The sequence below is a fragment of the Thunnus albacares genome, chromosome 10 (genome assembly GCF_914725855.1).
Source record: "Thunnus albacares chromosome 10, fThuAlb1.1, whole genome shotgun sequence".
NCBI classification, from domain to species: Eukaryota; Metazoa; Chordata; class Actinopteri; order Scombriformes; family Scombridae; genus Thunnus; species Thunnus albacares.
The window spans coordinates 34896175-34921174 of NC_058115.1; the positions used below are offsets into that span (position 1 = coordinate 34896175).

Sequence of the window (25000 nt, forward strand, 5' to 3'; positions counted from 1 at the left end):
TTTATAATAATAATAATAATAATAATAGTACCATGAAATTATTAAACACTACATAAAACTTTGTTAGTTGCTTCATGTCTCTGTCATGTCACACAAACACGACACAAACACGACACCAACACGACACCAACACGACACAAACACGACACCAACACGACACCAACACGACACCAACACGACACAAACACGACACAAACACGACACCAACACGACACCAACACGACACCAACACGACACCAACACGACACCAACACGACACAAACACGACACCAACACGACACAAACACGACACAAACACGACACAAACACGACACCAACACGACACCAACACGACACCAACACGACACAAACACGACACCAACACGACACCAACACGACACCAACACGACACAAACACGACACCAACACGACACCAACACGACACCAACACGACACAAACACGACACCAACACGACACAAACACGACACCAACACGACACAAACACGACACAAACACGACACCAACACGACACCAACACGACACAAACACGACACCAACACGACACCAACACGACACCAACACGACACAAACACGACACAAACACGACACAAACACGACACCAACACGACACCAACGCGACACAAACGCGACACCAACGCGACACCAACGCGACACAAACGCGACACAAACACGACACATACACGGCACCAACGCGACACAAACGCGACACCAACGCGACACAAACGCGACACAAACGCGACACAAACGCGACACAAACGCGACACAAACGCGACACAAACACGACACCAACACGACACCAACACGACACCAACACGACACAAACACGACACCAACAAGACACCAACACGACACCAACACGACACCAACACGTCACCAACACGACACCAACACGACACAAACACGACACAAACACGACACCAACACGACACCAACACGACACAAACACGACACCAACACGACACCAACACGACACAAACACGACACCAACACGTCACCAACACGACACCAACACGACACAAACACGACACAAACACGACACCAACACGACACAAACACGACACCAACACGACACCAACACGACACAAACACGACACCAACACGACACCAACACGACACAAACACGACACCAACACGACACCAACACGACACCAACACGTCACCAACACGACACCAACACGACACAAACACGACACAAACACGACACCAACACGACACAAACACGACACAAACACGACACCAACACGACACCAACACGTCACCAACACGACACAAACACGACACAAACACGACACAAACACGACACCAACACGACACAAACACGACACCAACACGACACCAACACGTCACCAACACGACACCAACACGACACAAACACGACACAAACACGACACCAACACGACACCAACACGACACCAACACGACACCAACACGACACAAACACGGCACCAACACGGCACAAACACGGCACCAACACGACACCAACACGACACAAACACGACACAAACACGACACCAACACGACACAAACACGACACAAACACGACACCAACACGACACCAACACGACACAAACACGACACCAACACGACACAAACACGACATCAACACGGCACCAACATGGCACAAACACGGCGTAAACATGACGTAAACATGACATACACAACATATACACACATAAACACGACATATACAAGCTGATGTTTATGGGTTTGATGATATGGATAAATGACACAAACTGTTCCACATGTTTACTGTAAAATGTGAATGTTGAGACTTCAGCACTCTGAATGTGGTGAAACAGCAGCTGACGTCAGATTTAAACCAGTCACAGGAAGTTGTGACAGACGTTGTTTTCCTGTCAACTCATTCAGAGCAGAGGTCACATTTATTTCTGTCAGACGGACACAATGATTAAATACATTTCTTAAATACATTTATGTATTTAATCATAATGTTATGATTATGAAATGATTAAACAGATTTACAGGATGCTGTTTGTGTTTGAAGGTTTATTTGTGCTGTGTGTGTGTGTGTGTGTGTGTGTGTGTGTGGATCTGTTGATTATTTTCTTCTTAATCTTTGTTAAAATATTCAGTTTAATGTGACGCTGAATGATGTTTATTATCATGAATGACAAAGACAATCTTTAAATCTCCAGCTGTGAGCAGTTATCATATAAATACATGATATACGATACACATCATCTCAAATGATAAATGGTTACAGCATGTACATGTGTAGTCTGACCAGTCTGACCAGTCCTCTCTGTCTGTGCTCCAGTTGGCCGGAATGAAGAGCTGGATCGACCTGAGGAACGAGATCCTCTTCCTGACGCACAACGCCACGTCGTCGCCCAGCGCCATGTACCAGGCCGTGTCCAGGATCGTGTGCGGTCACCCTGAAGGTGGCGGCCTGCAGATCAAATCCCTCAACTGGTACGAGGACAGCAACTACAAGGCTCTGTTCGGAAACCACAACAGCAGCGAGGACGAGCCCACGTCGCTCTACGACAACTCGTCCAGTGAGTTTACTCGTCCACAGCCAACACATTCACAGGAAGAGAGTTAGTGTTTGTTTCCCTCTGCTGCCGTCAGCAGCAGCTGTCTGCTCTACTGTCCTCTCTACTGTCTGCTCTACTGTCCGCTTTACTGTCCGCTCTACTGTCTGCTCTACTGTCTGCTCTACTGTCCTCTCTACTGTCCGCTCTACTGTCTGCTCTACTGTCCGCTCTACTGTCTGCTCTACTGTCCGCTCTACTGTCCGCTCTACTGTCCGCTCTACTGTCTGCTCTACTGTCCGCTCTACTGTCCGCTCTACTGTCCGCTCTACTGTCCTCTCTACTGTCTGCTCTACTGTCCGCTCTACTGTCCTCTCTACTGTCTGCTCTACTGTCCTCTCTACTGTCCGCTCTACTGTCCTCTCTACTGTCTGCTCTACTGTCCTCTCTACTGTCCGCTCTACTGTCTGCTCTACTGTCCGCTCTACTGTCTGCTCTACTGTCCTCTCTACTGTCTGCTCTACTGTCCTCTCTACTGTCTGCTCTACTGTCCTCTCTACTGTCCGCTCTACTGTCTGCTCTACTGTCCGCTCTACTGTCTGCTCTACTGTCCGCTCTACTGTCTGCTCTACTGTCTGCTCTACTGTCTGCTCTACTGTCCGCTCTACTGTCTGCTCTACTGTCCTCTCTACTGTCTGCTCTACTGTCCTCTCTACTGTCTGCTCTACTGTCTGCTCTACTGTCCGCTCTACTGTCCGCTCTACTGTCCGCTCTACTGTCTGCTCTACTGTCTGCTCTACTGTCCGCTCTACTGTCTGTTCTATTGTCTGCTCTACTGTCTGCTCTACTGTCCTCTCTACTGTCTGCTCTACTGTCTGCTCTACTGTCCTCTCTACTGTCCGCTCTACTGTCCTCTCTACTGTCTGCTCTACTGTCCTCTCTACTGTCCGCTCTACTGTCTGCTCTACTGTCCGCTCTACTGTCTGCTCTACTGTCCTCTCTACTGTCCGCTCTACTGTCCTCTCTACTGTCTGCTCTACTGTCCTCTCTACTGTCCGCTCTACTGTCTGCTCTACTGTCCGCTCTACTGTCCGCTCTACTGTCCTCTCTACTGTCTGCTCTACTGTCCGCTCTACTGTCTGCTCTACTGTCTGCTCTACTGTCTGCTCTACTGTCCGCTCTACTGTCTGCTCTACTGTCCTCTCTACTGTCTGCTCTACTGTCCTCTCTACTGTCTGCTCTACTGTCCGCTCTACTGTCCGCTCTACTGTCCTCTCTACTGTCCTCTCTACTGTCCGCTCTACTGTCCGCTCTACTGTCCGCTCTACTGTCCGCTCTACTGTCCGCTCTACTGTCCTCTCTACTGTCTGCTCTACTGTCTGCTCTACTGTCCGCTCTACTGTCCGCTCTACTGTCTGCTCTACTGTCCGCTCTACTGTCCGCTCTACTGTCTGCTCTACTGTCTGCTCTACTGTCCGCTCTACTGTCCGCTCTGTCTCTTCGTGGCACAATGTCATGAACTTCACTCACTTTAACTAAAGTTCAGAAAAACACTCAGTCTGCACTTTACTCATCTATGATTCATAGTCAGCATACAGATCCGTCAAATACAAAACAAGGAAACTTACTCACAAATTACCCGAAAGCCGTAGTGTAGTTCACACCCTGGTCACCACAGTCAAGTTTGATTCAAATATACAGATCAAATTAGAACTGAATTTAAATAATAATGATATTTATTGATAGAGCACTTCCACATTACAAAGTGCTTCACGAAAGCAGCAAAATAAACATCAAATCATGAAATCATTAAGTTAAAAAAACAGATAAAAACCAGTTTAGTGTAGAAATAAAAAACAGTTCAAATAAAATGCAAACTGCTGTTGTGTGAATATTAGCAGATAAACAGCAGGTGGTGCTGATTCTCCGGTTGGTGTCGTTAAAGAAGAAGAAACAACGAGATGATTCATCCACTAACTCCACTAACTCTGTTTTCTTTTTATCCATGAAAACAACTTTTACATCTCAGACAGCAGCAAACGTGTGTGTGTGTGTTTCTGACTGTGTTAAATGTGAATAAAGCAGCCGGCTGAGTCTTGATGCTGAGGAACCTTCAGTACTGACATGCTGTGTGTTCCTGCAGCTCCGTACTGTAACAGCCTGGTGAAGAACATGGACTCCAACCCGATGTCCCGGATGATCTGGCAGGCTCTGAAGCCGCTGCTGATGGGGAAGATCCTGTACACCCCCCACACCCCGGCCACGCAGAGGGTCATCCACGAGGTAATGACATCACTTCCTGTTTGTCTGACCACGTCCCGCTGTGTTTCAGTCTGTCTGATCTGTACCTGTATCTGCGGTGCGTTCAGGTGAACCGGACGTTCCAGGAGCTCGGTGTGTTCAGGGACCTGGGAGGGATGTGGGAGGAGATGAGACCCAAAGTGTGGAACTTCATGGAGAACAGCGAGCAGATGGACCTGATCAGGGTAACCTTCCTCCTCCTCCTCCTCACCTCCTCTGTCATATCTTCATAAAGTTTTATTTATGACTTTAACAGTATTTACAAGCTTCTCAGAATCACTCAGAGGAATCTCGCTGAGAGTTAACTCAGAACTAAAAACATGAAGTATATATATATATATACATAAAACATCTCTCTGAATGTCTGTCTGACAGGTCAGGACTCAGCTCACAGTTCCTCAGTTTAGAAAGTTCAGAAGATGCTTTCACTACTCGTTCAAAAAGTAGGAACAAAGTGCGTCGCTCTGATCGTTTTTGGGCAGCTGGGAGTGATTTCCTGCTCTGAGAAACCTGCTGTTTAGTCCTGACTGTGAACTCATCACGATGTTACTAACAGTTTATTCTTCACAGACACTGAAAGTTAGACATGATGTTGTCACCCAACTCTGTTCTTCTTCTGTAGTTTTCTTCAGCTTTTAATCACTTGATATCTATAAACGTCACAGTGACACAGTAGAAATGATCTCTAGTCGTTCCCTCCAGGAAGTTTTCACAATATTTGCAACAGTTTCAATTTTACTAAATTACAGCAACTTTTCCTCATGAAATGTTCAAACCAGCAGCTGCTTGTGGTTTGGACCAATCGTAGCGTTTGGTGTGACGGTAACTGACGTCATTCAGGTGGAAGATGAACAAATCTCACCTGCCGACAAACACGATGCCATAGACGAGCAAAACTATTCCCGAATGTTCCCAAATGTTCCCAAATGTTCCCAAATGTTCCCAAATGTTCCCAGATGAGGTTTGATTCAGTGAGTCAGGAGACATAATCTGCCTCAAACATCAACATCCAACTATATTTATTTTAATAACATTATTGATGATTTTATTTGCTGCTGATGTTGAGCTGAAAGTTTATTTAATAAAGGTTATAAATGGAACTCAAGTACAGTATTTTCTGTTTTATAGAACCTTGAGTCCTCATGGTTCTCATGTTCAGCTGAACTATAGTTGTTTGTGTGATCTGCAGGAAGTCGTTACGTACGACTCTTCACTGGCAGCAGTTTAAATAAATCACATTATTTTACTTTGACATTTTATTGCAGAAAGAGACAAAACATCACAAACTGAGTCACAGTTTTGAGAAAAGCTGCTGAAAATCAAACATTTTTGCCTCAATAATCATAAAAACACTCAGTTATACCTGCAGGGAGTGAAATATAGAGTACAGTGTTTGGCAGAGAAATTAAGATTTCGTTTAAATACTTGATGCATGAACATGAACGTGAGGTTCTGGAGGATAATCAGCTGCTGTCGTTACCTCAGATTAAGGTTTCAGGAAACTGAACATTCAGTCTTTTCTCTGGAGTTTGATGGTGGATAATAAAGTTTCTGACTCTCCTTCCTGTGTGTCCTGCAGACGCTGCTGAGGAACAACGTCACCGCCAGATTCTTCCACGCTCAGCTGGCCAACACCGACTGGACCGTGGCCGACGTCTCCAACTTCCTGTCCAAGAAGGCGCAGGACCAGCAGCCGCCGGGCAGCGCCCTCACCTGGAGGGAGGTGTTCAACGAGACCGACCAGGCCATCATGAGCATCTCTCGCTTCATGGAGGTCAGTGTCACCTGAAAACCCTCCAACGTAACGTTTCCACTGAGAAACTTTTAGTTCAAGGCTCTAAAATTTACACAAAAGCTGACGAGATGATTCTCTAAAGTGTTTTATCCTCACGTTTAACACCAGAGCGGCTAAATTCAACCTCAACACCAAGTCTGAACTCAGAATAAGATCCATAAATGTGTTAAACACAAAACTGTAAAAAAAAAAAAAAGTTTTTTGTTCAATTATAATGAAAGAAATTTAATTCCAAACAAAACCAACAACGTTTCTCTCTGTTCTCTCTTAAAATACTTATTGATTCATTATATAATATAATATGATTCAATATCAGTTTTTTGTACCTGGATTAAAATCCATTATGCCAGATTTTGTCCACATCTGTTACATTTCAGGTCAAAGGTCAGAGATTAACCACACACATAGATTCAGTTATCATTTTTTCCCTTCTTTTCAATATTCTTTCAATGAATCAATCAATTTCTCTATTTGTCCTGAGGGGTGATTGATTGTGTAAAATATCAATATAAAAATATCAAAGCAAAGAAAGAAACAGTTTCAATATAAATATGTAAACTAGTTATTTCATTATCAATTAATGCTGATTATTTTCTCCTTTGAATTATTAAATGTTGATCAAACAACCTACATTTATCACTGTTTCCAATTCATGTTCTATCTATCAACTAAGATCTCATCAATTAATCAATTAATCAACTAATCGTTGTAGCTCTGCTATATATGATGTAAATTATTGAGATGTGCAGGAAAAATAATTCCCATTTTATTCTTTTTAAGTACAAACTGTTTTTTTGTGGCTCATGAGGACATTTTAGAATGATATCAACCAATCAATCAATCAAACTTTATTAGTACAGCAGCTTTCATACAGCAGATCAAAGTGCTTCACAGATGACTGACAGGTGATAATAAGATAAATGTAGACAGTAAAACTGTCTGAGACTAAGCTATATTATTATTAATGATAATACTACAACGACTACTACTAATAATAATAATAGTGATAAAACAGAGTGAAATAATAAAAAGTAGATAAAATAAGTGAATAAATAAAGAACGTGGTGTCTATAAATGATTGTTAATCAGCAGTCAAACTCTGATCAGGGTCACATGTTCAGTACCAGCTGTGTTCGTGTCACATGACCTGACCTCTGTGTGTTAGTGTGTGAACCTGGACAAACTGGAGCCGGTGTCCAGTGAGGAGCGACTGGTGAACCAGTCCATGGTGCTGCTGGAGGACAGGAAGTTCTGGGCCGGGATCGTCTTCCCGGACGTCGCCGCCAACGCCACCGAGCTGCCGGCCAAACTCAACTACAAGATCCGCATGGACATCGACAACGTGGAGCGGACCAATAAGATCAAAGACGCGTAGGGACACACACACACACACACACACACACACACACACACACACACACACACACACACACACACAGATGAAAGACCTCAACAAAGATGTGTGTTTACAGTCATTGTGTGGCTGAAGAGTTTCTACCAGCAGTGGAAGAAGTATATATGAAAAACACTACTACAGTAAAAGTACATAAGTATTATGAGCTTGATGTAGTTAAAGTACTGCAGTAAAAGTACATAAGTATTATGAGCTTGATGTAGTTAAAGTATTGCAGTAAAAGTACATAAGTATTATGAGCTTGATGTAGTTAAAGTACTGCAGTAAAAGTACATAAGTATTATGAGCTTGATGTAGTTAAAGTATTGCAGTAAAAGTACATAAGTATTATGAGCTTGATGTAGTTAAAGTATTGCAGTAAAAGTACATAAGTATTATGAGCTTGATGTAGTTAAAGTATTGCAGTAAAAGTAGTGGTTTGGTCCCTCTGACTGATATATTATTATATATGACATCATTAGATTATTAATAGTGAAGCATCAGTGTTAGAGCAGCATGTTACTGTTGTAGCTGCTGGAGGTGGAGCTAGTTTACACTACTTTATATACAGTTAGCTAGTTTAGTCCAGTGGTTCCCAACCTAGGGGTCGGGCCCCTCCAAAGGGTCAGCAGATAAATCTGAGGGGTGGTGAGATGATTAATGGGAGAGGAAAGAAGAAAAAACAAAGTTCTGATACACAAATCTGTTTTCAGTTTTTGGACTTTTTCTCTAATCTTTGATTTTTGCTGAAATATTGGATCATTTGAACATTTATTGAAATGAAAGCATGTGAGAAGTTTAGAGGGAAAAATCACTATTTGGTGGAGCTGTTAACAACTCATAGACATGTGAAATGTGACCCCGACTACACACTGCTTTTTGTAAGACGTCAAAAGACAAAAAGGTTGGAAACCACTGGTTTCATCTTTAACAATGTGTTGTATTTTAAAAGCTTGTTATATTATCCATTGTGTCAAATCTTCATCTGAAAAGTAACTAAAGCTGTCAAATAAATGTAGTGGAGTAGAAAGTACAATATTTCCCTCTGACATGTAGAAAGTAGCATCACATGGAAATACTCAAGTAAAGTACAAGTACCTCAAACTTCAGTACAGTACTTGAGTAAATGTACTTTCCACTGCTGCTGATGGTATTCATATTGCAGTTTTCTCTTCATTCTTCAAACTAACAGGACTTGAATGTTGTGTCTGCAGGTACTGGGACCCGGGTCCTCGTGCCGACCCGTTTGAGGACATGCGGTACATCTGGGGCGGTTTCTCCTACCTGCAGGACGTTATTGAGCAAGGCATCATCAGGGCAGTGACGGGCACCAAGGAGAAGACGGGCGTCTACATCCAGCAGATGCCGTACCCGTGTTACGTAGACGACATGTAAGAATATTCACAGCGTCTCAGCTGCTCTGTGTTTGTATTTCGGAGTCAGTGACTCGTCGTCTTCATGTCTTCTGTCTGTCTGGGTCTCAGCTTCCTGCGGGTGATGAGCCGCTCTATGCCTCTCTTCATGACTCTGGCCTGGATGTACTCGGTGGCGATCATCCTGAAGAGCGTGGTGTACGAGAAGGAGGCTCGGCTGAAGGAGACCATGAGGATCATGGGATTGGACAACGGCATCCTGTGGTTCAGCTGGTTCATCAGCAGCCTGATTCCTCTGCTGATCAGCGCCGCCCTGCTGGTTCTGCTGCTCAAGGTGATATCATAAAATATGAAAATATTCCAGAAAAATATGATATAATCACTTTGTATATTCTCAGGCTGCCAGTTCTGTTTACGTAGAAGATTTTATAGCTGGCAGAAGAAAAACCAGAAGGGATCAATATCCTCTAAAATATTTATTGATGCAACAAAAAACTTTTTTTTTCTTCTTTTAAAATTGTTCAGAACAGATGAGTCAGAGGCAGCTTTTCTTTAGAGGGTCTGGACGCTGAGGGCAGGTTAAGAATTAGGACGATTAGAAATCAAACAGGACAATAAATTAAAAACACTATAAATACAACTGATCAATAAGACAAATCAAGTCTATCAATAAAGCTAAAAAGCCTGTTTAAGAAAAATTCTTGAAAAGAAAAAAGGAAACTAAACACTGTTGTTGGTTAACAGCAGTTTTCTCACATTCAGTCCCTGAACTGGCACATCCAGGCTGCCGTAGTCAATCAATCAATCAATCAATCAATCTTTATTTATATAGCGCCATATCACAACAAAAGTCATCTCAAGGCACTTTTCACATAGAGCAGGTCAAGACCGAACTCTTTAATTTACAGAGACCCAACAATTCCCCCATGACCAGCACTTGGCGACAGCGGTAAGGAAAAACTCCCCTTTAACGAGTAGAAACCTCAAGCAGACCCCGGCTCTTGGTGGGCGGCCATCTGCTTTGACCGGTTGGGTTGAGAGAGAGAAAGAGAGAGGGAAAGGGGGAGGGGGGACAGAAGAACAACAATCATAACAATAGCAACAAGTATAAGCAGCAACAGCCAGAGAAGGACACCAACAGGACTGTGAAGGACCGCGAAGGTTCGGCCCAGAACCCAGAGGTTCCTGTGAGATGAGAAAGCACAAAAAACTCCGGGGAAGAAGCAAAGTTAGTGACATGCATTGCTGTTACATGAATGCATACAGATGGAGAGGAGGAGTCCCATGATGCACTGAGCTGACTCTGACACATGTTACAGGCTTCATATGATGTGATGTCACATCATGTGATGGTTCAGAAACCTCGAGCAGGTTAACAGTCTGTAGACGGCGACGTCTGTCCGTGATGAACTGGACAGCTGACGCAGCATGTCGACAATATTTATTATAAACAAACTTAAACACACAAAACGTCTCACTGATTGTTTTAAAATCATTTCTGTTATTAATCTGATGACTGACCTCCACCTGACCTCCACCTGACCTCCATCTGACCTCCACCTGACCTCCCCTGACCTCCACCTGACCTCCATCTGACCTCCACCTGACCTCCCCTGACCTCCACCTGACCTCCATCTGACCTCCACCTGACCTCCCCTGACCTCCACCTGACCTCCACCTGACCTCCATCTGACCTCCCCTGACCTGCACCTGACCTGCACCTGACCTCCACCTGACCTCCATCTGACCTCCATCTGACCTCCACCTGACCTCCACCTGACCTCCATCTGACCTCCATCTGACCTCCACCTGACCTCCCCTGACCTCCACCTGACCTCCACCTGACCTCCATCTGACCTCCACCTGACCTCCCCTGACCTGCACCTGACCTCCACCTGACCTCCATCTGACCTCCATCTGACCTCCACCTGACCTCCAACTGACCTCCATCTGACCTCCACCTGACCTCCATCTGACCTCGTTGTGCCCCCTTTAGAAGGGGAACCTGCTGCCCTACAGTGACCCCGGCGTGGTCTTCCTCTTCCTGGGATCCTTCGCCGTGGTAACCATCATGCAGTGTTTCCTCCTCAGCACGGCGTTCGCCCGCGCTAACCTGGCCGCCGCCTGCGGAGGAATCATCTACTTCACGCTCTACCTGCCCTACGTGCTCTGCGTCGCCTGGCAGGACTACATCGGCTTCGGAGCCAAAGTCTTCGCTGTAAGCCTGTCGTCGTTTCACACGTTATGATGCTGTGTTCCTATTGGACAGAGTGAGTCACATGTCCTCCTTCTCCCGCAGAGCCTCCTGTCCCCCGTGGCGTTCGGGTTCGGCTGCGAGTACTTCGCTCTGTTCGAGGAGCAGGGCGTCGGCATCCAGTGGAAGAACCTGGTGTCGAGTCCGCTGGAGGAGGACGACTTCAGCCTTCGCACCGCCATCATCATCATGTACTTTGACTCCTTCCTGTACGGAGTCCTCACCTGGTACATCGAGGCCGTGTTTCCAGGTGAGAACTGACATCTTCTCTATCAATCAGTTTGATCAGCTGATCACAGATACACGATCAGTTAAATGTGCCGACAGGTTCAACTTTACACTGTAAAATGTCCCAGAAACTGCAGATCTGACTCATTTTACACATTTAAAGGATTATTACGAAAAATGTTTGTGTTTATTTTGATAAATGCTGATCAGCTGAAATATTGATTTAAACTTAAAACTCTTAAATGTTGAAAGTTTTATCAGCTGTAAAAATCCACAAATAATGTTGCTCATTCAAACATCTTCACTCTGATAAATCTGTTCTCATTAACGTCATTAAATGTTTTAAACAAAGCAGAAATCTCAACCTGCTCATGTTTTTAATCGTTTGTGGTCATAAACACACAGCAGAACATCTTAGTAACACCTGAAGTCTTTATGATGCAGGTACTGAAGAGATGATAATCTAATAGTTCTTCTGATTATCTGAGATCCAACCAACACGCTGACAAAGCCGACCAATCACAGCAGCTGGTTTGGAGGATACATCTCTGGATCTGCTGATTAGAAACCTCAGCAGCTCATAGTGTTAATTAAAGCTGAAACTATTAGTCAATTAATCAATTAATCAACTGATGAAAAATCAACCAGCGTATAATTGATTTTTCTAATTTCTTATTTCTGGTTCAGCTATGTGAATATTTTGTGCTTTTCTTGTGTTTTTGGACTGTTGGTCGGATGGAAAAAGACTTTTGAATTTATTTTTTTGTTGGTTGAAGCAAAGAGAAGAAATTTTCAAGTTCTTCTTTTCAAGTCTTATTTCCCACAGAAATGTTTTTTTTTCTTTTAGAGTCATTTAAACGTCATTAAATGTGTAAATTCCAGTGAATTTTAATAAAACGTGTTTGCTGTGTGTCAGGTCAGTACGGGATTCCTCGGCCCTGGTATTTCCCCTTCACCAAGTCCTACTGGTTGGGAGAGAAAGACGGAAAGTCCAACAAAGTCCCTCTGAGCCGGAAAAGAAACCCGGGAGGTGAGAGTGCAGCTACACAGAGTGGCCACAGGGGGGCGCCACAGAAACATTATCTGTAACTAGAGATCAAAGGGGAAATAACTCCAGCTGTTGAGTTTTTATATCAGTGTAATCAGCTTCCAGAGCAGCGCAGTAAGTGTGTCTTCACTGTTCCCAGCGGTGTGTATGGAGGAGGAGCCGGCTCACCTGGAGCCCGGCGTCTACATCGAGAACCTGGTGAAGGTGTACCGCCACGGGAAGAAGCTGGCGGTGGACGGACTGACACTCGGCTTCTACGAGGGACAGATCACCTCCTTCCTGGGACACAACGGAGCCGGAAAGACCACGACCATGTGAGTGAAGGACCCGGTCCGCCAGAGACAGATCCGTAGTGCTTTCTGGTCTCTTTAGTCCTCTATGACTGAATATCTCGTGGACACAACAAGACATTTGAGGACTGTAGGAAACACTGAACAACATGTTTCACCATTTCTGACAATGACTAATTGATTAATGTAGAAAATAACTGACAGATTAATTGATAGTGAAAATAATCATCAGTTGCAGCTCTACTGCAGGTACAAAAACAGGAATAAGCAGATGTACGTTATAAAAACAGATGAAAGTAAAGGTAACAAAGGTACAGAAACATAGAACAGACTCAAAGAAAGGTTCAAGTACAGAAAAAGTTACAGGTACAGGTGAGTAACAGACGCAGGTACGAACACCGATACTGAGAGGAGGCAGATATACAGAAAGGGATTCATGCACAGAAACAGGAACAGACACATATAGAGATACAGTACAAATCCACAGAGCTAAATGTGTTTGTTCCCTGCAGGTCGATCCTGACCGGCCTGTTCCCCCCTACGTCGGGCACCGCCTACATCATGGGCCGAGACATCCGGACGGAGCTGAGCACCATCCGCCAGAGTCTAGGAGTCTGTCCTCAGCACAACGTCCTCTTCAGCATGTGAGTCTGCTGGACTCCTTCAGTCCACCTTTATTTATTTCAGAGTCTTCCTCCAGCTCATGGTGTGACCTTGTTGCCGTGTTGTGGCGCCCCCTGCAGGCTGACGGTGGAGGAGCACATCTGGTTCTACGCTCGGCTCAAAGGTTTGTCGGAGGAGCAGGTGAAAGGTGAGATCGAGCAGATCCTGCAGGACACCGGCCTGCCGCACAAACGCAGCTCCAGGACCAGCACTCTGTCGGGCGGCATGCAGAGAAAGCTGTCTGTGGCTCTGGCTTTCGTCGGGGGGTCAAAGGTCGTGATCCTGGACGAGCCCACGGCCGGAGTCGACCCTTACGCCCGCAGAGGGATCTGGGATCTGCTGCTGAACTACAGACAGGGTAAGTCTCTCTGATTGGTCAGTTTCATCACTGATATTGGCCGCTGTGTGCTCGTGTTTAACGTCCTGTTCATCTGTCAGGTCGGACCATCATCCTGTCCACTCACCACATGGACGAGGCGGACATCCTGGGAGACCGCATCGCCATCATCTCCCACGGCAAGCTGTGCTGCGTCGGCTCCTCTCTGTACCTGAAGAACCAGCTGGGGACCGGATACTACCTGACGCTGGTGAAGAAGGAGCCGGAGCCGTCGCTCAGCTCCCGCAGGAACTCCGCCAGCACCGCGTCCTTCACCAAGAAGGTACCAACCGCCTACTGACACACCTACAGCACTGACACCTACTGACACACTTACAGCACTGACACCTACTGACACACCTACATCACTGACACCTACTGACACACCTACATCACTGACACCTACTGACACGCCTACATCACTGACACCTACTGACACACTTACAGCACTGACACCTACTGACACACCTACAGCACTGACACCTACTGACACACTTACAGCACTGACACCTACTGACACACCTACAGCACTGACACCTACTGACACACTTACAGCACTGACACCTACTGACACACCTACATCACTGACACCTACTGACACGCCTACATCACTGACACCTACTGACACACCTACATCACTGACACCTACTGACAGACCTACTGACACACCTACATCACTGACACCTACTGACACACCTACTGACACACCTACATCACTGACACCTACTGACACACCTACATCACTGACACCTACTGACACACTTACATCACTGACACCTACTGACACACCTACATCACTGACACCTACTGACACACCTACATCACTGACACCTACTGACACACTTACATCACTGACACCTACTGACACACCTACATCACTGACACCTACTGACACGCCTACATCACTGACACCTACTGACACACTTACATCACTGACACCTACTGACACACCTACATCACTGACACCTACTGACACACTTACATCACTGACACCTACTGACACACCTACATCACTGACACCTACTGACACGCCTACATCACTGACACCTACTGACACACTTACATCACTGACACCTACTGACACACCTACATCACTGACACCTACTGACACACTTACATCACTGACACCTACTGACACACTTACATCACTGACACCTACTGACACGCCTACATCACTGACACCTACTGACACACCTACATCACTGACACCTACTGACACACCTACATCACTGACACCTACCGACACGCCTACATCACTGACACCTACTGACACACTTACATCACCGACACCTACTGACACACCTACATCACTGACACCTACTGACACACTTACATCACTGACACCTACTGACACACCTACATCACTGACACCTACTGACACACCTACATCACTGACACCTACTGACACACTTACATCACTGACACCTACTGACACACCTACATCACTGACACCTACTGACACACCTACATCACTGACACCTACTGACACGCCTACATCACTGACACCTACTGACACGCCTACATCACTGACACCTACTGACACGCCTACATCACTGACACCTACTGACACGCCTACATCACTGACACCTACTGACACACCTACATCACTGACACCTACTGACACGCCTACATCAATGACACCTACTGACACACTTACATCACTGACACCTACTGACACACTTACATCACTGACACCTACTGACATGCCTACATCACTGACACCTACCGACACGCCTACATCACTGACACCTACTGACACACTTACATCACTGACACCTACTGACACGCCTACATCACTGACACCTACCGACACGCCTACATCACTGACACCTACTGACACACTTACATCACTGACACCTACTGACACACCTACATCACTGACACCTACTGACACGCCTACATCACTGACACCTACCGACACGCCTACATCACTGACACCTACTGACACACTTACATCACTGACACCTACTGACACACCTACAGCACTGACACCTACTGACACACCTACATCACTGACACCTACTGACACACTTACATCACTGACACCTACTGACACACTTACATCACTGACACCTACTGACACACTTACATCACTGACACCTACTGACACACTTACATCACTGACACCTACTGACACACCTACATCACTGACACCTACTGACACACCTACATCACTGACACCTACTGACACACCTACATCACTGACACCTACTGACACGCCTACATCACTGACACCTACTGACACACCTACTGACACACCTACATCACTGACACCTACTGACACACTTACAGCACTGACACCTACTGACACGCCTACATCACTGACACCTACTGACACACCTACATCACTGACACCTACCGACACGCCTACATCACTGACACCTATTGACATGCCTACATCACTGACAGTTGTTTCAGTCAGGGAATGAGCTGTCATTGATCACCTGGTTATGTAGTAATGATTGATTTATTGATCGGTTATTGTGCTCTGGTGTTTCAGGAGGAGGAGAACGCTTCGGTCAGCAGCAGTGACGCCGGACTCGGCAGCGAACATGAAAGTGAGGCTGCCACCATCGGTGAGCTCTCTGTTCCTGCAGAGCGTTTGATTTGTTCACCTTCAGATGAATCTAACGTGTGTCTCTCGTCTCCGTCCTCAGAGAACGGGCCCGCGGCGTCCATCTGTGACGTCCCCTTCGTCCCGACGGACGTGTCCCTCGTTTCCGCGCTGATCCTGCGTCACGTCCCCGCCGCCCGCCCGGTGGAGGACCTGGGACACGAGCTCACCTACGTCCTGCCCTACAGCGCCGCCAAGGACGGAGCCTTCGTGGCGCTTTTCAAAGACCTAGACGATAAGCTGCCCGACCTCGGCATCTCCAGCTACGGAGTGTCTGACACCACGCTGGAGGAGGTACGGGGGGGAGGAGGCTTCACAGAGCAAAGATGACGTCATGAAGAGACGACATAAATAAACATAATAATGTTTTGTTTTTGTAGATTTTCCTGAAAGTGGCTGAAGATAACGGAGTCGACACTGAAGTGCCCTCAGGTGAGGAGTGACCTCTGACCTCTGACTGTTCATCACAAACACTATTATTGGTATCGGATAGATAGAAAGAGACAGATACATGTTTATTGTCCTGCTTTCATAGTGTGTTATATGTTGTACATACAACATTCATTACATACATGTAGACACACAGACGTTTTTCCATCTTTGTCCTTTTTGTTTCCATCCGTCAACATTTATGAAGAATCTCAGTCAACGACTACAAAGACACAAATCAATAAAAGGAAGCAGGCGAAAATATCCAGTTGTAAATCAATTAACCCTAGTGTGTGTGTGTGTGTGTGTGTGTGTGTGTGTGTGTGTGTGTGTGTGTGTGTTCAGATGGTACACTTCCTGTCCGGCGGCGGAGGAGGACTCACGCCTTCGGAGGAGGAGACCATCAGAGCTGCCTGAAACCTTTAACTGAAGACGACAACAACGACTGCAACGAGTCGGACGGAGACCCAGGTACACACACACACACACACACACACACACACACACACACACTGGACCAGGTACACACACACACACACACACACACACACACACACACACACTGGACCAGGTACACACACACACACACACACACACACACACTGGACCAGGTACACACACACACACACACTGAGGATGTGCTGGTATTAAATCAACACGTCTCGTTTCCTGAAGCTGAAACAGAAACGACTCCACTCTGTGATCAGCTGATTTTATTCTCTGTATTTTGAAGCTTTGTTGGAAGAAATTATGAAAAAAACATCAAAAACTCTGTTGTGACCCTCAGAGTGCCGAGAGACGGACTGGCTCACCTGTTCTGATGGGAAAGGATCGTACCAGGTGGGGGGGTGGAGCCTGATGAGGCAGCAGTTCGTGGCTCTCATGTGGAAACGCTTCCTGTACGCTCGCCGCTCCAGGAAGGGCTTCTTCGCTCAGGTACGCCGCGCTCTGCCGCCACCATCGACGTCTGAAATGATTTCTGTCTTTTAGGGTTTTTTTAAAACGTGCTGTTTGGTTTTCAGATTGTTCTTCCTGCCGTGTTCGTCTGCATCGCTCTCGTCTTCAGTCTCATCGTCCCCCCGTTTGGAAAATATCCCAGTTTGGAGCTGCAGCCCTGGATGTACGAGGACCAGGTCACCTTCATCAGGTACAGACCTGCACAACACACACAACATACCATAAATAATGTAACGATAACGATATAATGACAGTCTGACATGTCTTCATTTTTATGAATGAACTTTGTGTTAGTTCTCATTACAGCCTGAAGTCAGACTTCATTCACACACAGAGCTCACACTTCTATCATCAGATGACATGATCAATACTAATGTAAAGAGTGTGTGTGTGTGTGTGTGTGTGTGTGTTGTCAGTGACGACGCTCCCGGAGACGCCAACATGCAGAAGTTACTGAACGCTCTGCAGGACACTCCGGGCTTCGGGACTCGCTGCATGGACGGACATCCTATACCGTAAGAATAACGACTCAACATAGTTACAGATGTTTCTGATTGGTTCAACACATCACATGATGAACTTTACCAACACACAGCTGCTCATTTTACACACAAACACACAAACACAACAACTCATGTGTCAATCAGACACACTGAGATAAAAACACAACAACAGGCAGCACATGAGGATCTTTATTACATCACTGTTGTATTGTGTTTATATGTAGTTTAATGGTTGATAGTGTATAAATCTGTATATTGTGTTTATGTAGTTTAATGGTTGATAGTGTATAAATGTGTGTATTGTGTTTATATGTAGTTTAATGGTTGATAGTGTATAAATGTGTATATTGTGTTTATGTAGTTTAATGGTTGATAGTGTATAAATGTGTATATTGTGTTTATATGTAGTTTAATGGTTGATAGTGTATAAATGTGTATATAGTGTAAATACAGTCAGATGTGTAGCTCTCTATAGAACGTACTACAGTGTATCTACAGGAACGAGTCATAGAAACGCAGCAGGAAGCTTTGGTCTTGTGTTTTGGTTGAATATAGATGTATTTCAGTATGAATACATGTTAGTGTTTGAACATAAACTGAAGAGTTTGGAAGTGAGGATGTAAACATGTCAAATGTTTTGTTGCTTTTTTGTGTTTGAAGTGAGAAAAGTATTGAGGACATTTGAAGGCTGTAGTCACTGAATGCTTTCTGGGTGAAAACTATGCAAATGTGTCACAGTTTGATCCAGAATTGTTGCTGTTGAAGAGTTTGAACATGTGGACTCAGTATTGATCCCTGCAGGGAACCGATCAGAAACTAAACTGTAATCAATGAAGCAGAATATTCTGCTTTTCTTCACTGGAATCCTGAAATCAGATTTCAGTTCATCATCTTTAAGTTCTGCCGACACAAACGCAGGATGGTTCCGACACTTTTTGTCTTTTTTAAAGTGCAGCACTGTTTTCTGTAACAGTTCGTCCAGAATCTCTGAGTCATGTGACCAGATTTCAGAGACCTGGTGAGCTGAAACAACAGTCGGAGACTTTGAAGATGCACTCAGTGATCCGTCAGTTGATGAATTTGTCAGTCACATGTCTCTCTGTCATCCTCAGAGACGCTCCGTGTACGATGGGCGACGAGGACTGGCACACCCCAGGAGTCCCCGAGAGCGTCCAGCAGCTCTTCAGCTCTGGGAACTGGACCATGGAGGATCCGTCTCCCGCTTGCTTCTGCAGCTGTGACGGCAAGAAGAAGATGCTGCCGGACTGTCCTGCGGGAGCCGGAGGACTGCCGCCGCCTGAGGTGAGACCCCCGAGGACCCGGACGCAGAGACGCCCAGTTTAGAGATCTGCGTTAAAAAACACAAAATGTCTGTTTGATGTTTTGTTGCTTCACACTCAGAACAGCTGAACAACAAACAACAAACAGACCGTCACTCGTACTTCCTTCTGATTTTCTTTTGAAACTCTGTCTGGAGTTGAACATGTTGCATTTCTGGAACTGTTTACTGTTCACCTGGATAAACACCAGCATGTGACGCAGGAAGTGACATCACAGCTGCCTGTGCAGTGTCAGACGGGACGTGAACATTAAGTATAATAAATAAGTTGTTGTTGTTGTTGTTCAGATGAAGCTGAGCGCCACCGACACTCTGCAGAACCTGACAGGAAGAAACATCTCAGACTACCTGGTGAAAACCTACGCTCAGATCATCGGCAAGAGGTGAAACACACCTGGAAACAAAACACCTCAACAGCACAAACATGTTTGTCACTCACTAAAACTTCTGAAATGTTTGTTTCCACAGTTTGAAGAACAAAGTCTGGGTCAATGAATTCAGGTGCGCCTCTTTCTTCATCCTCACTGATCAAATTAAACTCTGTCAGGACGTTTTCTGATCCGGTTGTTCTGTCTGCAGGTACGGCGGCTTCTCATTGGGCGCCAGGAGCACTCAGGTCCTCCCACCAGCCAATGAGATCGACGACGCCATCGAACGAGTCAGAAAGATCTTTGAACTACAGAAGGTGAGTTTCACAGATGAAAGCAGACAGATCTAAAGATGAAATGTTTAGAGATGAAAATATTCATTGATTAGTTGACAGAAAATTAACCTGCAGCTACTTTGATTATAGATTCATCATTTAAATACATCATCAGCTTATGTGACAGTAAATAGACTGTTGATTTCTTCACAATTTTCTGACATTTTATAGTTGAATCAAGCGATTAATGAAGAAAGTAATCAATAATGAAAGTAGTTGTGAGTTGCAGCCCTACGAATGTTAGATGTGACCGTTGTGTTTGTTGCAGGGAGCTGCTGCAGATCGATTCCTGGACAGTCTGTCGGGTTTCATCAACGGTCTGGACACAAAGAACAACGTCAAGGTGAGAAAACTGCTGCAGAGAAACTTCTTTGATTTTCCTTTATTGTAAAAACATGACGTGTAACTGGAAGAGCAGAAGAACCTGCATCATATAGAAACACTGTTTAACATTATAAAAATACTGTATAAGAGAGTAAATATAGAAATATGAGTTGACTCTGCAGGAACTAAATGTCTCTATTTCAAGCTGTTTGACAAGAAAATCTAATTAAATTAAAAAAATGTAGAGCTGCAATGATCAATCAACTGACAGAAAATCAATCACCTACTATTTTGATAATTGATTAATTAATCGCTTTGAGTCATTTTTAGGAAGAAAAAGTCCAAATTCTGTGATTCCAGCTTCTTAAATGTGAATATGTTCTGGTTTCTTTAGTCTCTCTGACAGTAAACTGAATGTTAAACAGTTACAGAGATTGGAGGACGTCACCTAAGGCTTTGGGAAACAAAACCATTTTTGCATATTTTATAGACTAAACGACTAATTGATTATTTGAGAAAATAATCAATAACGGAAATAATTGTTGCAGCTCCAGAAAGTTCAGAGAGCAGTAAAATGTTCGTTAAGTCTTCAGCTAATGAAACATGGTCCAAGAGTTCAGAACATTTTCTTCCAGACGGTCTTAGTTTATATGAATAATATAAATATAATAATATAAATAATTGAAGTTTATATGAATGAACAGTTTTTATGAATCATGTCAACAGATTGATTCCTGGTGAATAAATGATGATTAAAAGATGATGTGATGTGTTTAGATCTGGTTCAATAACAAAGGCTGGCACAGTATCGGAGCGTTCATCAACGTGATGAATAACGGCATCCTGAGAGCAAACCTGCCTGAAGGAAAAGACCCCAGCAAGTACGGCATCAGCGCCTTCAACCACCCGCTGAACCTGACCAAGGAGCAGCTGTCCCAGGTGGCACTGTGAGTGCACACACCTGAACACACCTGAGACACACCTGACACACCTGAACACACCTGACACACCTGAACACACCTGAGACACACCTGAACACACCTGACACACCTGACACACACCTGACACATCTGACACACCTGACGCACCTGAGACACACCTGACACACCTGAGACACACCTGAACACATCTGACACACCTGAGACACACCTGAACACACCTGACACACCTGAGACACACCTGAACACACCTGACACACCTGACACACCTGCGACACACCTGAACACACCTGAGACACACCTGAGACACACCTGAACACACCTGACACACCTGACACACCTGAACACACCTGAGACACACCTGAACACACCTGATGCACCTGAGACACACCTGAACACACCTGAACACACCTGACACACCTGAGACACACCTGAAACACCTGAGACACACCTGACACACCTGACACACCACTGTGGGACTGTTAGTTTGAGGTAAAGGATGATATGTGATCAAAGAAGGTAACAAATCAAATGTAGTGTTAAATATTCCCGTCTTATTTACTCGTCTCCAGGGTGACGACCTCTGTGGACGTGCTGGTGTCCATCTGTGTCATCTTCGCCATGTCCTTCGTCCCAGCCAGCTTCGTGGTCTTCCTGATCCAGGAGCGCGTCAGTAAAGCCAAACACATGCATTTCATCAGCGGAGTGCAGCCGCTGCTCTACTGGGTGGCCAACTTCGTCTGGGACATGGTGAGACAGGAAACAAACGCACCCTCTGACCACCAGCTGTTTCCTGTGTGTGTGTCAGTGTTACTGAGGTGTGTTTCTGTCTCTCTGCAGTGTAACTACATCGTCCCGGCAACGCTGGTCATCATCATCTTCATCTGTTTCCAACAAAAAGCCTACGTCTCCTCCACCAACCTGCCGGTGCTCGCCCTGCTGCTGCTGCTCTACGGGTACCAAACTACATCAAACTACACCATAACACCAAACTACAACAAACTACACTTAACTACACCAAACTACACCACAACACCAAAATACACCAAACTACACTTAACTACACCAAACTACACCACAACACCAAACTACACCAAACTACACCATAACACCAAACTACACCACAACACCAAACTACACCAAACTACATCAAAATACACTAAACTACACCAAAATACATCAAAATACACCAAACTACACCACAACACCAAACTACACCACAACACCAAACTACACCATAACACCAAACTACACCACAACACCAAACTACACCAAACTACATCAAAATACACTAAACTACACCAAACTACATCAAAATACACCAAACTACACCACAACACCAAACTACACCAAACTACATCAAAATACACTAAACTACACCACAACACCAAACTACATCACAACACCAAACTACACCAAACTACATCACAACACTTAACTACACCACAACACCAAACTACACCAAACTACACCAAACTACATCAAAATACACTAAACTACACCACAACACCAAACTACATCAAAATACACTAAACCACACCACAACACCAAACTACACCACAACACCAAACTACACTAAACTACACCACAACACCAAACTACATCAAAATACACTAAACTACACCAAACTACATCAAACTACACCAACCTACATCAAAATACACTAAACTACACCAAACTACATCAAACTACACCGAACTACACCACAACACCAAACTACAACAAACTACACTTAACTACACCAAACTACACTTAACTACACCAAACTGCACCAAACTACATCAAACTACACCGAACTACACCACAACACCAAACTACACTTAACTACACCAAACTACACTTAACTACACCAAACTGCACCAAACTACATCAAGATACACTAAACTACACTAAACTACACCACAACACCAAACTACACCAAAATACACTAAACTATACCAAACTACACCACAACACCAAACTACACCAAAATACACTAAACTATACCAAACTACACCACAACACCAAACTACACCAAAATACACTAAACTATACCAAACTACACCACAACACCAAACTACACCAAAATACACTAAACTATACCAAACTACACCACAACACCAAACTACACCAAAATACACTAAACTATACCAAACTACACCACAACACCAAACTACACCAAAATACACTAAACTATACCAATTTACACCACAACACCAAACTACATCAAAATACACTAAACTATACCAAACTACACCACAACACCAAACTACATCAAAATACACTAAACTACACTAAACTACACCACAACACCAAACTACATCAAAATACACTAAACTACATCAAAATACACTTAACTACACCACACTACACCAAACTACATCAAAATACACTAAACTACACCACAACACCAAACTACATCAAAATACACTAAACTATACCAAACTACACCACAACACCAAACTACATCAAAATACACTAAACTACACTAAACTACACCACAACACCAAACTACATCAAAATACACTAAACTACATCAAAATACACTTAACTACACCAAACTACACCAAACTACATCACAACACCAAACTACATCAAAATACACTAAACTACACTAAACTACACCACAACACCAAACTACATCAAAATACACTAAACTACATCAAAATACACTTAACTACACCAAACTACACCAAACTACATCACAACACCAAACTACACCAAACTACATCAAAATACACTAAACTACACCACAACACCAAACTACATCAAACTACACCAAACTACAACAAACTACACCACAACACCAAACTACATTAAAATACACTAAACTATACCAAACTACACCACAACCCCAAACTACATCAAAATACACTAAACTACACTAAACTACACCACAACACCAAACTACATCAAAATACACTAAACTACACTAAACTACACCACAACACCAAACTACATCAAAATACACTAAACTACACCAAACAACACTGAGCT

The 25000-nt window shown here is 44.4% G+C and overlaps 1 protein-coding gene across 2 annotated transcripts in view; it reads left to right on the forward strand.

Annotated features, from left to right (window-relative positions):
• LOC122990042 (phospholipid-transporting ATPase ABCA1-like) overlaps window positions 1–25000 on the forward strand; it is a 58992-nt gene that overhangs the window by 21197 nt on the left and 12795 nt on the right. Inside the window, exons 9-37 of one of the 2 annotated variants that reach the window (XM_044363162.1) lie at window positions 2280–2520; window positions 4640–4779; window positions 4866–4982; window positions 6377–6571; window positions 7758–7963; window positions 9200–9376; window positions 9470–9692; window positions 11355–11576; window positions 11658–11862; window positions 12757–12870; window positions 13028–13202; window positions 13691–13822; window positions 13922–14199; window positions 14280–14500; window positions 16718–16793; window positions 16875–17125; window positions 17212–17263; window positions 17606–17731; window positions 18048–18196; window positions 18283–18407; window positions 18634–18732; window positions 19833–20022; window positions 20348–20442; window positions 20528–20560; window positions 20639–20744; window positions 21031–21105; window positions 21864–22033; window positions 22597–22774; window positions 22865–22980. In XM_044363162.1, the coding sequence (XP_044219097.1) occupies window positions 2280–2520; window positions 4640–4779; window positions 4866–4982; window positions 6377–6571; window positions 7758–7963; window positions 9200–9376; window positions 9470–9692; window positions 11355–11576; window positions 11658–11862; window positions 12757–12870; window positions 13028–13202; window positions 13691–13822; window positions 13922–14199; window positions 14280–14500; window positions 16718–16793; window positions 16875–17125; window positions 17212–17263; window positions 17606–17731; window positions 18048–18196; window positions 18283–18407; window positions 18634–18732; window positions 19833–20022; window positions 20348–20442; window positions 20528–20560; window positions 20639–20744; window positions 21031–21105; window positions 21864–22033; window positions 22597–22774; window positions 22865–22980 (4487 nt within the window). The remainder of the gene's footprint in view (window positions 1–2279; window positions 2521–4639; window positions 4780–4865; window positions 4983–6376; window positions 6572–7757; window positions 7964–9199; window positions 9377–9469; window positions 9693–11354; window positions 11577–11657; window positions 11863–12756; window positions 12871–13027; window positions 13203–13690; window positions 13823–13921; window positions 14200–14279; window positions 14501–16717; window positions 16794–16874; window positions 17126–17211; window positions 17264–17605; window positions 17732–18047; window positions 18197–18282; window positions 18408–18633; window positions 18733–19832; window positions 20023–20347; window positions 20443–20527; window positions 20561–20638; window positions 20745–21030; window positions 21106–21863; window positions 22034–22596; window positions 22775–22864; window positions 22981–25000) is intronic. The other variant, XM_044363163.1, reaches the window with a different exon arrangement.